This window comes from Patiria miniata, unplaced genomic scaffold, assembly GCF_015706575.1.
Source record: "Patiria miniata isolate m_02_andy unplaced genomic scaffold, ASM1570657v1 HiC_scaffold_29, whole genome shotgun sequence".
NCBI classification, from domain to species: domain Eukaryota; kingdom Metazoa; phylum Echinodermata; class Asteroidea; order Valvatida; family Asterinidae; genus Patiria; species Patiria miniata.
The window spans coordinates 18,451,205-18,463,371 of record NW_024037068.1 but is presented as its reverse complement, the minus strand read 5'-3'; the positions used below and the strand labels follow the sequence as shown (position 1 = coordinate 18,463,371).

Sequence of the window (12,167 nt, the reverse complement as noted above, 5' to 3'; positions counted from 1 at the left end):
TCTTTGGAAGAAAAAATTGAGGAGGTGCAGCAATCGAGGGCGCTGCTGGAGCTACCGCGGAACATTTTGGGAAAAAAAGATTGAGGCGCACGATTAAAATCGACGCGCGCGCTGACCAGAGACCGACTTATTTTTTTTTTGGCCTAAAGGCACGTAACCAAAGTCATGTACACTGTACTGTATTTATTTCAGGGGAGGGGAATATTTCTGAAGGTTGCATGAGTCAGGCACATCGGTTCTGTCAACATGCAAAGCCATGCCGTGTTTGACAGTCTTCGTGACGTCATTGTGACGTCATCTCGCTGGTTTTCTGAGAAAAAAAGAAAATACCTGGGAATCGAAATTTCAATAAATAAAAATTTATTGATAAATTCCGATGAGTATTATTCACAAACTTCGTTGATTAATGCCCCTTTCATCCATATCAATGACATCATTGCAATCAGATCACCCGTTTAAAATGAGATTTATTTTGGTTTGATGAAAGTTCTTAAATGTGGCATATTCATCCACGTGGCTTGCACTTCGATTTGAAAAAGAAGCTTGCAATCTGCTTGTAATCTGTTCGTAATGCTCTAAATTTTTCTATTCACTTTTTTCCAGGTTAGCCTTTTCTTATGGTCGAGAAAACGTCTCATGAGTGATTTAGAACAACACGCATTCCAATAACATGACTCGATAAGTAGCCTGTATGTAGCGCCCTCTCCTGACAGTCACAATCCAACAATCTCGTGTTACTAGTTCCTGCGGCTGTGTATTGTATTGGGATCGTCCTGAATCCAAAACAAATAAAGGCACCGCGATATCTTTGATTTAAAATAACTCTTCAAAGAGTTTATTTTTATGGAGCTACAAGCGAACACATTTTCCCCCACAAAACATCATGTGACTAATTGCTATAAGACCATTATCATGCTGCCACTATTTCAGGCATGTTCCCTGTATCCAACAACAGTACTGAAAGATAATGTGTTTTTTGTGCAAAAAGGAACCAGACTATTTTTCCTTCCAGCCTCGCTTTGGTTACATTGATCCAAATGGGAAAAAATCAAATGGCTGCAACATGATAATGTTCTATTGCCTGGTTCTCACATGACATAAATATTAAGCCTTTTCGGTGCGATTTCGTCAATAACATCGGGACCGTGTCCAGGCATTTCAGCTAAAGCTGGAAGGAGTACCGTGTATAATTATATCACTTCGAAAATCGAACATAAACAATACCTTATTACTATTAAGAGATTGAGTAACCAGTGGTGTAGCCAAGGGGGAGCCTAGGGGGCACGTGCCCCCACAAATGTATACTCCTGGGGAGAGAGAGGCAAGTGGGGGTGAAGTGGCGTGCCCAAGGACACAATGTATGGCCAGCAATTGGATTAAAACCCCTGAACCTCTGACCATGCCACAAACCGTAACCGCTTCCCCAGCACGGCTTTATGAATGTTAAGAAATTTTTTAGGAAAAGACCTCCTTCTATCGTCAAAAGAGGTCCAGTGTTCATAATACAAAGAGAAGTTTAAGAATATAAGTGCATCTTATCGACATACTACATGTACAAGAAAATGAGAATGTTGGTTATAAAGTTGTAGGACATCAAACTACTTTAAAAACAATTAAAAAAATATGTTCAAGTTACTGAAACTTACAATGATTTGTTAATTTGTACATGTACAAGAATATAAAATGCTTCGGTATTTTAAGAATAATCATAATTCGAATGCAAAACATACATACTTTACAAATAATTTCATTACATGTGACATACTGTACAATGCAGCCACTCAATTTACATGAAAAGAGACCAAGCAGAATTAAAAACAATGTCGGAATAGTTGATAAAAAGTTTGATGATTAAGACCTGATAATACCGCAAATTAAATGAGTTAACAATAAAACAAAATTAGGAAATCAATCAATCGTAATTAATCATGCTCCGCTGAGCAAATCTATTTAATGAGTTCCTTTTAAACAAAAAGTGTTACGAAACTAAATGTACAAAAAGTATTTTAGAAGCTTAAGCAAACCTAATACACCCTGTTATTTATTTGGTCCTGCAACTTTACAGGTGTCAATATAAAACATAGCGAGGAGATCAAAACTAGCGCGAGAACCTGCTGTGGGGTCCGCTTGCCAAAAGTCGGCTCTATAAGTGCAACTATTGGCCTTGGCTTCATCTAGGAAAGACAGTCGAAGTATGGTTAACTGCAGTTCTCACTCGAACTTGCCCTAGGGCATTTCACACTGAACCAGCGATATTGTACAAGTCTCACACCACTGTGAAACTTGTGAATGTGCGCGATCTCATGTCTTACGCGGACTCGTTGCTACTCGAACTTTGGCCAGGTTCCAAGTACACGTACTCATCTTGGTTAAGATTGCCCATCTCGAGATAGCCCTGCACGAAAAATAGGTATTAAACCAAAGAAAAGCAAACCATAGTTAAAGGCAGTTTCAGCTCAGTGAATAAGGCACTTTTGTGAAAGCAGGGGGGGGGGGGAAGGCACAAATGTTTGGGCACTCTTTATTCCTAAAATCAGTAAATTATTGACTGATCGTTGGAAATCTTCCACTTTTTTAAAAAACAAAATTCTAAATGATAGCACGCCGGTCGGAATAATTCACTGGGTGTTTTGTACCAGAGAAGACATTCAATCCTAGTAAACGTTTTTGATAATTATTTGGTAGGTTACTTTCAGGACAGACGTAAGTGATCCTAATAAATACTTCTCAAACATTGTTTGTGCAACTCAAAACAATACAGTGCGCCACCAAGAGCGCCACCAAGACATTATTTTGTTACGGCGCATTATGGAAAAATCTCAACATCTCGCCGATGAACATTTTTTTGGCACAAGGAAACTGCACTTGCTCCTTTTTCGCATGATTTAAGGTACAGTTTATTGGTTCGTGTAGAACGATGAATTCACGTACGAGGGTTTCAAATGCATTACATGCTTGGCTCATACTTCACATCAACAAGGAATTATTTACCCTACGACTTGACAGTATTATGCAGAAGTCAACCGTGAAGTTGAATCTGAGATAATTGCCACCTCGGTCGTACTAACTGGAATTGCTTATTAGATTTAATTTCCTGAGTGTGTTCAAGTTTGCAGAGCGAACAGTATAAAGGCAGAAAGTATGGAGAAATAAAATAACAGGTGATCAGTACACCTGCTTGGAAACTGAATACCCACCGCTGCATCTGCAAGGATGTCGTCTATGGTGGTGTGAAGACCAGCGAAATCCGGCCTGTCTTCAGGTTTCTCCTGCCAGCAGTCCACCATTACCTTGTATCTGAAAAGAGCGTCGCGTTCAAGCTTACGTCAGTGTATACCAATTAGGAAACTGATCCCTGATTTACAATAGAAACGGAAGAGGGAGCGCTTGTTGCAATGTGACGTGGGTGGTGATTGTGTCTGGCAGTGGTGCTGAAAAGAACCTGACGGGTTAACCCGACATTTACTGTCAGTATAACAACTGACTGCCATCGAGGGCCGGTCCTCCCTTTGATGACTAGGTCGACTAACAATCATTTGTTCTTCTCAGAGCCACATCTTGTTTTACAAATGTATTCACTTTCCATAGTTTTTGCAAACTTCCCACAGGTTGAGTCCACCCTGCAAAGTCTTTTGTTTTAAAGCGCACTACCGATATCGAGTGGTGAAGGTGTGCCACAGCCTCAATAACCCTCAGTAACCGGCAGCAAATATTCCCAAGATCATCTATCAGATCCCTGACTAGTATACAAGCTATATGGTGCTGATTCGGCAAAGGTAATAATAATCTCTGGCCACACAGGTTCCCATTATTATCCTCGTCCCAGATGTTAAGATTATTTAAAACGATGTGCAGCTACGCAAACGTTCGTGAAATCGATAGTAAGTTTATTGGGCAGCTGCGCAACAAAATGTGTTGCATGGCACAAGCTACGCACTTTTCCGTGAAGTCGGCTGCAGCAATATTTTTAATAGCTACAAAAAATCGCAACCAATCGCAGATAATTAGCGACTGCTTAAATACATCGTTCGGGAGTTAATGACCCAAATTGACCTCTTAGACTTACATGTCGTCACTGCAATGCTCTGGCTTGGGTAGTCGGTAGCCCTTCTTGAGTTCATTGATGACTTTCTGCGATGACATGCCAGGATATGGATGCGATCCTGATGAAAACAATTAAGCATTGTAGTATAAAACGGTACCTGAATATACTGTCACATGACTATAGACGGATCCAGGCACGTGATCATTGCACACTCACGAGGCCCCCTTCAATGGAGAAACCATTGTGCATGCTATTGTACAAAGTAATTTCCCCGTGAGGGATTATCTGAACAGAAGGTAGCGCAATGCTTTTGCCAATGAAGGGGACCATCGTTACAGAATTGTTAACGTGCTCGAATTAGTCTTTATAGTTCGTATTGGCAATTTGTTGAGGGCGCTGTTACGACTCCATATTGGGGTGAACTAGACCTGAATTCAATGTAAGTGATGTCAGTTTACATTTTGCTAACAATCAATAGTTGTTTTTCTTAACTTTTCGAAAGGACCTTGAGTTCCTTAGGAAGTTTGCTTCAACTTAAAACGTGACGTAGCCTAATGTACTGTTTATACCCCTAAAATGTAGTCATTCATGGAGGACAACCTCATTTGAAACTAGATGCAGTATAAACATAAGAGAACGGACCCCCCCCCCTCCCCCTCAGAAAATATATATAACACAGAATTTGAAGAACATTGACTCACCTAATGTAACAAGTTCCCACAGAAGAACACCAAAAGACCATACGTCACTCTTGCTCGTGTACATATTACTAAGCAGTGACTCAGGAGCCATCCAACGAACTGGTACCCTGCCCTGATGAGTACGAATAAACAACAGTCTGATGAAGATCGTTCCATACCTTGATGGTCGGAAAGAACGAGTATTCGAGTGCTGATGTTGAGATATGTTTCTCCCAAATCGTTTGTTGTTGCCCCTCCCTGGCCTCCTAGTTTTTGGTTTCACTGTGATGTGATAAGGATATATTGTGATGATGTGACGAGTGATTTTGAATAGGTTTGTAATCTGGTGGTTATCACGTCTCACTTGGATCGAGAGTGTTTCAATTTAAGATTGTCAGCGTGTTAATCACACTACTGTTTCTTGAGTAAAGTCACCACAAACAAAATCTTGCATCTCTCCTGGGAAACTTCTCAAGAGATAATATGTGGTTCACTCTGTATGGATTCCAAGCAGTAATGATATATTCCAGGACTGGTCGCACAAATGTGAAGTAGAACCTCTCTTTGATTGGATTTTATAGAACACAATGTGGAAATTATACCTAATGAAGTTCAGAGCCCTTGATGCTTTTGTAACTGCATGAGGGGCACCATCGTTGGTTTTTTTTTTATTACTTACGTGCCTCTCTGGAGATTTCATGAAGTGAATATTACTTAACTAAAACTTTCGGAATCTGCGCTGACGGCTTCCCCTATTATTTCTGGATGTATCAATGGAAAGCCGCAAGGCGCCGGCGTACGCAGGATTTTTTCAAGGGGGGTGTTTCAAAATTGGATGTCGTCATTTATGACGCTAGAAATGAAGATGGTAAATCAGTGGGCTAAACTTTACGCTAAAATAAAAGTCAGGAGTTTGTGTTGGCGCCAGAAATAAAAGAGGGTATATTTGGACGGGTTAAACTCGAAGGGCCGGGAACCCACGACCATCAGTTATCTTTTTGAGCTAAAGCATAGTAAATCGGGAAAAAAATGTTCTGTGTCTTTAGAGTATGATGAACATATGAGTAAAGGGGTCAATGTGGGCAGTCCCCTCCCTCAACAGCATTTAAACAAAAAGAAGAAGAAATTCAAGAAAAAAAGTGACACGGGCTGCGGAAGTGCTATGATCTGTTCTTGTTATTGGCTAAAATCACTCAGCTTCGTCCTCTGGATTTAATGATTCTCATCCGTTGGGAATCTTAGTGTAACCGCCCCCACCCCTAAGGCCAAACTTCAGATACAGGATACATATGCGCTCTGGTCACAGGAGCGGATTCAGACTGCCATTTGCCGGGGGGCCTAGAATTATTGTAATGAAGGGTCCAGGACCTGCGAAGGCCTTACGGCGTGGGGTCCGGGGCCCGCTTAAGGGCCCCGAAAAAATTTGGATTCAAGATGCTCTGTGGTGCAATCTGAGGCGATTCCTGGCCACTTCCACCGTTTAGAAAACGTTTTAAACATCGAAAATTCCATTTAAATTTGTTATTTTTTTTTTTTGGTTTATAAAGTTTGTTACGTACTCAAAGTTGAGAACCATGTTCCATCTCCGTATTTTTTCACAATTTTCTATTTTGGAAAGGGATTTATGCCACTTGTAGAGCCATTCGCTGCTGAAGGTACAAAATGGTGGGGGCACCGCTAGGGTGAAATTATAGCATAGAGGGAATTTGAACCCGGGACATACCGTTATTTCGTTTTATCGTTTTGGATTTCTTCAAAAACAAAAACAGTAAACGAATCATCGACCGTTTTGTCGTTTTACAGTGTTATAAAACGACAAGCGGTATTAAGATAAATACGGTTTCTCCGTTTTATAAGTTTAGTAAAATTCATTATAGCATAACGATCAATGATTTTTGTTTTACAGATTACACAAATACAGACTGTTTTTTTTATTCCAGTGTCATGGTTAACAGTCCGTGGTGCATTTTGTGGCGGTGGGCAAGGGGTTGGAGGGGGACCATGTTTTACACGAAGAAGTGTTACCTCGGCATAATTAATGCGTGATGTGATTCCTGGCGCGGACCCTGACCCCTTTCTCATGCGATTCAGTCAAGTTGGTGGGGCTTAAAGAGTTCCAAGCAAAATGGCGCTGGAAAACTTCAAGGGAGGACATTACTTTTCACAATGGAAACAGGATGGTAATAAGACATTTGATGAAGTTGCAGACATTTTGAAGGAAACTGGGGTTCAAGTCGACGCGGCTCTTCAATAGCCAATTCGCAAATTTTGTCGTGAGAACGAAATGTAAGGAGCGGGGCCCAGGCAATGACTCGATCCCAAGGACGCATTAATTAACATTCCGGTGCATTGCTTAATTGCCGAACCTAAAATAAAAAAAAAAAGGTCGGCAAGACTATTGACCGTTTTGTCATTGTCATGATTTTGTAAAACAACACTCTAAAAATAAAGCAACTAACCGTTTAACGCTTTCTACAATTAAAAACAACAACAAAAAGTATTTTTTGTGTGTGACTTAATACCGTTTGACCGTTTTTTACAAAACTGTTAAACGAGAAAACGGTCAATGGTTCGTTTACTGTTTTTGTTTTTGAGGAAATCCAAAACAGTAAAACTAAATAACGGTATGTCCCGGGATTAATTTGGCCGGAGGACCAATGCAAGCGCGGAGCGCGAAGCACTTACGGCGTGGGGTCCGGGGCCCGCTTAAGGGCCCCGGGAAATTTTGGATCGTAGATGCTCTGTGGTGCAATCTGAGGCGTTTCCTTGCCACTTTCCTCTGTTTTTTTTAGCAGAAGTTTTTTAAATTATGAGGGGATATTTTGTTTCACTTGTTTCAAATACATATAGGCCTATATACTCTTGCTCTTATAAAGTGTCTTCTGTATTCAAAGCTTAAAGTTGAGAACATGCACATAATTTGTAATTGTTCCGCGCTCGGTCACATAACTCTCTTTTCCCTCCATATTTTTACATGGCAAAGGGGGGTGTTTAACAGCCAAAACACCCCCCCTGCGTACGCGCCTGCGCCAACCTGATTCCTAGTAAGATCCAGCCACCAGAGGGTGGCCTCTAAAGTGCGTGTACTGAATGATAAATGTTGTATACCTGTGATTGCATTTCGTACTGGCTTTTCTCGGCCACGTCTCGAGCCAGTCCAAAGTCGGACACCTTGCATATCAATCCCTCGCCAAGGAGGATGTTACGGGTCGCCAAGTCCCTGTGGATACACTGTGAGAAGACAAGAGAATCAAATACATCAGACTACGGACTCAAGAAAATACATAGGGAAAAATCAATTTGGAGCATGATTTGGTTGAAATAAGTTATCGCGTCATGTGGGCATGTAGAGCGATCAGTTTGAGAGTGGATCTGCGTTGAAGAGAACTCGTCATCAGAAAAGTATGCCAGGATTTTAGAAACTGAAGGAAAGTTTTGAGTGGTGCGAAATAATCAGTTGAGAACCATGAGCTGTAGTTGATAGAGGGTTCCCAGTACGTTGCCAAGACTTTGACTTTGGTAAAACGTAGAGTGGGCCTAGTAACACTGCGATCAATAACATCTGTGTTGAAAGGGTTCAAACATATAAATTTCATACATGTAAATATCTTGGCGTTATGTTCAATAATAAACTTGATTGGAGTGATCACTTGGATTACATAATGAACAAGCTTAACTCTCGCATGCATTTTGTATTCAGTGTTCTTCCCTTTTTATAAGCTTTGCGAACCTTGTAATGTCTTCATCTGGAGATTAATGAAGTTTTCTTTTGTCTTATTGTTTTCAGGGTTTTCCCTGATATTTCCCTGAGAAAGTTTCAACAGTCAAGGCGGTTGAGATGTCTGGAGAGGTGTGCAATACTCACACTGCAGAAACACTAAGAAGCCACCATAGCCAGTCAGTCAATGGACACAACTTGGACACGTGGCCAAAGACACATATACGCAAAACTGGCCAAAACCTTTCCCTTCTTGGTCACTTTAACTTTAAGTTTTTCCAAATTTTTCGCATTTTGTCAATATTTCCATATTCTCGGTTCTCGGCTTCTTGTCGGTTCTGATTTGGCAAAATGTGGTTTTTTTTCACCCAAAAGAACAGCTGCTGGACGCAGAGAACTAAAACAGCATCACGGTGACGTTTACTCGACATTAAGGAAAAGTATTGGTGGCGCACTGTACACTGATTTATCCCCATTTACTTTGTTCTGCACGCGATCTCACCTGTTTCGATGCTAGGTACTCCATCCCCCTGACCACCTGAGATGCGAAAGTCAGGATCTCAGTCGGTGTCAGGTCCTTCTTCTCCTTGAACCCCGCCTTGTTCAAGTAGATGGGTTCCATGCCCGTCCGAATGTGTCGTAGGTAGGTCTGCAGGTTACCATGGGGAACGTACTCCAGGATTATGTACATCGGGTCTGTAGAAAGACATCAACTTAAATGAAAACGTTGAGTCCCTCCGGTTCTTTTCAGAACCACACATACTCACAAAAGAGATTTATTCACATGGTGCTACCGCAAACTTATCTTGTCTTAAATGAGTTTTATAAAAGCATCTCGGCTGCATGCCACCTGTTGGTGAATTCGCAGGGATGGACAAGGAATTTGAAAAACTGCTCTCACACACAGATTCATTCAAATAGTACACGTATTCACAAGTTAAAATAGACGCTTCGCATGACAGTCAATGTGATTCATTTAACTGTGTGGGTAACATACTCACTCACGCCACTTGACAGCGTATTTGCAGTCATCAGAGCTATATTGTTTTCAATCTTGTCAAAACTTATCAAATTGGAGATTCAACTTTTTCACATGTAGGCCTACCTTTATCAGTGCAGCATCCGAGCATAGACAGGACATTGGGGTGCTGGTCCAGCATGGAATACAGTTGCAATTCTTTCTTGAAATCACTCTGATCGTTGGGTGTAGCAGATTCTGAAACGGCAAAGGAAAAGCAATTGGAGATATTCTGTGAAAGCAATACATGTAGGGTATGTGCGCTTTGACGTTTTCACATTTGAAGGTACGGTGTGCAAAGTATATGATAAGTTCGATTATTAAGCGCCACTGACCCATGTAATGACGTACGTTTTGGCGGAGCGCTGTGTGCGGACGTTTCAATTTTTGAACGATAATGATCAAACGTTCCAAAATACTTCAATCCTGCTGACATTGCTTAAACTCATGATGCGCGGTATACAACCATCGGTATGACTAACCTCGGTAAGCGGGGACCGAATTGGAGACAAGACCAATCCAACCATTGTCGAGCGAGCGTGCGTTCAATTAAAATACACCACTCCGGATTTTGGCCATAAACTCGGCCCACCTTTGATTTGTGTACATTTCGCACATGTGACTGAAATTTGGCCGAGCTACCATGGTCACCTGTTCTAAAGACGTGATCTGATTGGTCAATGCGCCTAGTTTGATTGGCAGATAGGTATATCTAAACATAATAGAGCTCACAGGGCCTTCATCAAGGGCCTACGTAATGTACATTTCTTAATGCAGTCCCTGTCAATGCATCTTTGTGATTAACCTTATTTTGAATTTTGATATGGCCAGATTTAAGGTCATGTTGATGCCTTTTTGGCTTTCATGCTTAGGCGAATTTTCATTTTTACCAGCAAAAGTGTGAGCAGAAACCTCAATGTTACAGCCATTTCAGCACAAAAAAAAATTACCAGAAATTCTGAACATTTTGTTGTCGTAAATGTTTTTTTCTTTGGTAATTCGTTGCCAGTTGTTTCAGTACATTACAGTATAGGCCAATGAACAAACTTTTGCAATAAATGTTTTCAATGATTATGATTTTGGGATCACGATTTGAACAGAAAACCCCGAAACTGAACAGTGCCTTCTTGAAATGACGTCACGGCAACAGCGCCCTCATTTGTCAGGAAAAGCATGAACATTTTTATATGTTTAACGAAGTACACTTTTGCTAAGATTAAACAAAAGGGATGTTATATACTTTTCATACATTTAAGAGGAGTCGAAAATTTCTCAAAATATGCCCCCAAGTAAAATTCATGTCATGTATAGACCCTTTAATTACACTATTCTTACAGCAATGCCGTACCTTTCAACATCTTGACAGCCACCGTCGTATTGGTTCCCCTACGGACGATTCCCTCTGCCTTGGCCTTGTAGACCACAGCAAACGAACCGCTGCCTATCTGACCAAACATGTGCAGTTTGTCTCGCGGGAACTCCTTGGAGGGCACATTAGACTCCGAGGTCGATGCTTGACGATTGTCAATCCCATAAACATTCGACTTTTTCTGCAAATCAAAATAGGCCAATTTACAATAGGATCGTTTCTTTTGATTGCACTTTTTGCCAGTCCATTCAAAATCAAAAGACGGAAGTTCCAAACCTAGCATGTTGAAGTGTCAGCTCACTGGATATCACACTTCTCGAGAAAACAGTGAAAAACCTTGCACAACCTTTTGTTTAAAAACATGATTTCGTCCATGGAACTCTTTCTTTCCACAAATAAGTCAATGAACTAATCGTTGAAAATCGCCTAATTTTCTTGATTTCTTCTAAAGACAGAATAATTTCACGAGGTGTTTAGTATCAGTCAATGGACTAATTGTTGATACCAGAACGTACGATCTTTAATCCAGGTAAGCTTTTGATAACAAATCGTCAGGTAACATTTGGGGAAAACTGCGAATGACCTTATGTGCCTTTATAACGGTGTTCGAATTAACTTGGTCGGATATCACTTTCAAGCGTGATTTTTTTTTGACGACGTGCAAAGTTTTTGCGTTACGAGGCCGCAAAGTGCCCAACCAATTTCAATTACGGCGAATTTCGCTTTCGCATTATGAAATAATTATTTAAAACTGGCTTTTACAAGACATAATCGTGCTGATTAAGAAATATACGACATAACGTCTGGCATATTTACAAAAAAAAATTGTTCGACATTCTTACAAGAATTACAGGGTGTCTAAATGACAGGATTTAAGTTGTCTCTCTCACACATTATTTTGCGCTGTTGTCCTCTTTCTTTTAGACATTGCATTTTAAGTACTGCATATTTCTGCAGATGCTTTTCTGATCACTGTTGCGTGAATACCTTTTTCGTGAGCTCCTGTCCATGTCCTCCTTCGACAGCAGACGGCCGGCCACCTCTGCGCTTGCGCCGTGACCTTTTGACGATGCAAACCACGACAATGACCAGCACGACAATCAGGACGACGACGACAACGACCACGACAATAATGATTGTCGTGGTGCTTGAATTAGCTGCGTCTGAAGTATAGAAAAAAATGGTTTAGATTTCACTTCCAAAAATTTCTAAATATTGCATTTTTATTTCGCATGCTTTTTTTGTATTGGAGTACACTCTTATAAGTCCAGGGTCAGACTTGATCAGGAACCCGGAAAATATTTGACCTGATACTTTTTTTACACTTAACCGGGTCA

The 12,167-nt window shown here is 40.8% G+C and overlaps 1 protein-coding gene across 8 annotated transcripts in view; it reads right to left on the bottom strand.

Annotated features, from left to right (window-relative positions):
• Window positions 1–748: 748 nt before the first annotated feature.
• Window positions 749–12,167, bottom strand: part of LOC119735714 (tyrosine kinase receptor Cad96Ca-like) — a 29,010-nt gene continuing 17,591 nt past the window's right edge. For 7 of the 8 annotated variants that reach the window (XM_038209604.1, XM_038209603.1, XM_038209608.1 and 4 more), the window contains 9 exons: window positions 11,818–11,993; window positions 10,810–11,011; window positions 9,549–9,659; window positions 8,946–9,139; window positions 7,834–7,956; window positions 4,747–4,858; window positions 4,067–4,163; window positions 3,198–3,297; window positions 1,971–2,395 (listed from right to left, as the gene is read on the bottom strand). In XM_038209604.1, the coding sequence (XP_038065532.1) occupies window positions 2,309–2,395; window positions 3,198–3,297; window positions 4,067–4,163; window positions 4,747–4,858; window positions 7,834–7,956; window positions 8,946–9,139; window positions 9,549–9,659; window positions 10,810–11,011; window positions 11,818–11,993 (1,202 nt within the window). In that variant the 3' untranslated portion in view covers window positions 1,971–2,308. Of the gene's footprint in view, window positions 2,396–3,197; window positions 3,298–4,066; window positions 4,164–4,746; window positions 4,859–7,833; window positions 7,957–8,945; window positions 9,140–9,548; window positions 9,660–10,809; window positions 11,012–11,817; window positions 11,994–12,167 lie in introns of all 8 variants that reach the window. The other variant, XM_038209602.1, reaches the window with a different exon arrangement.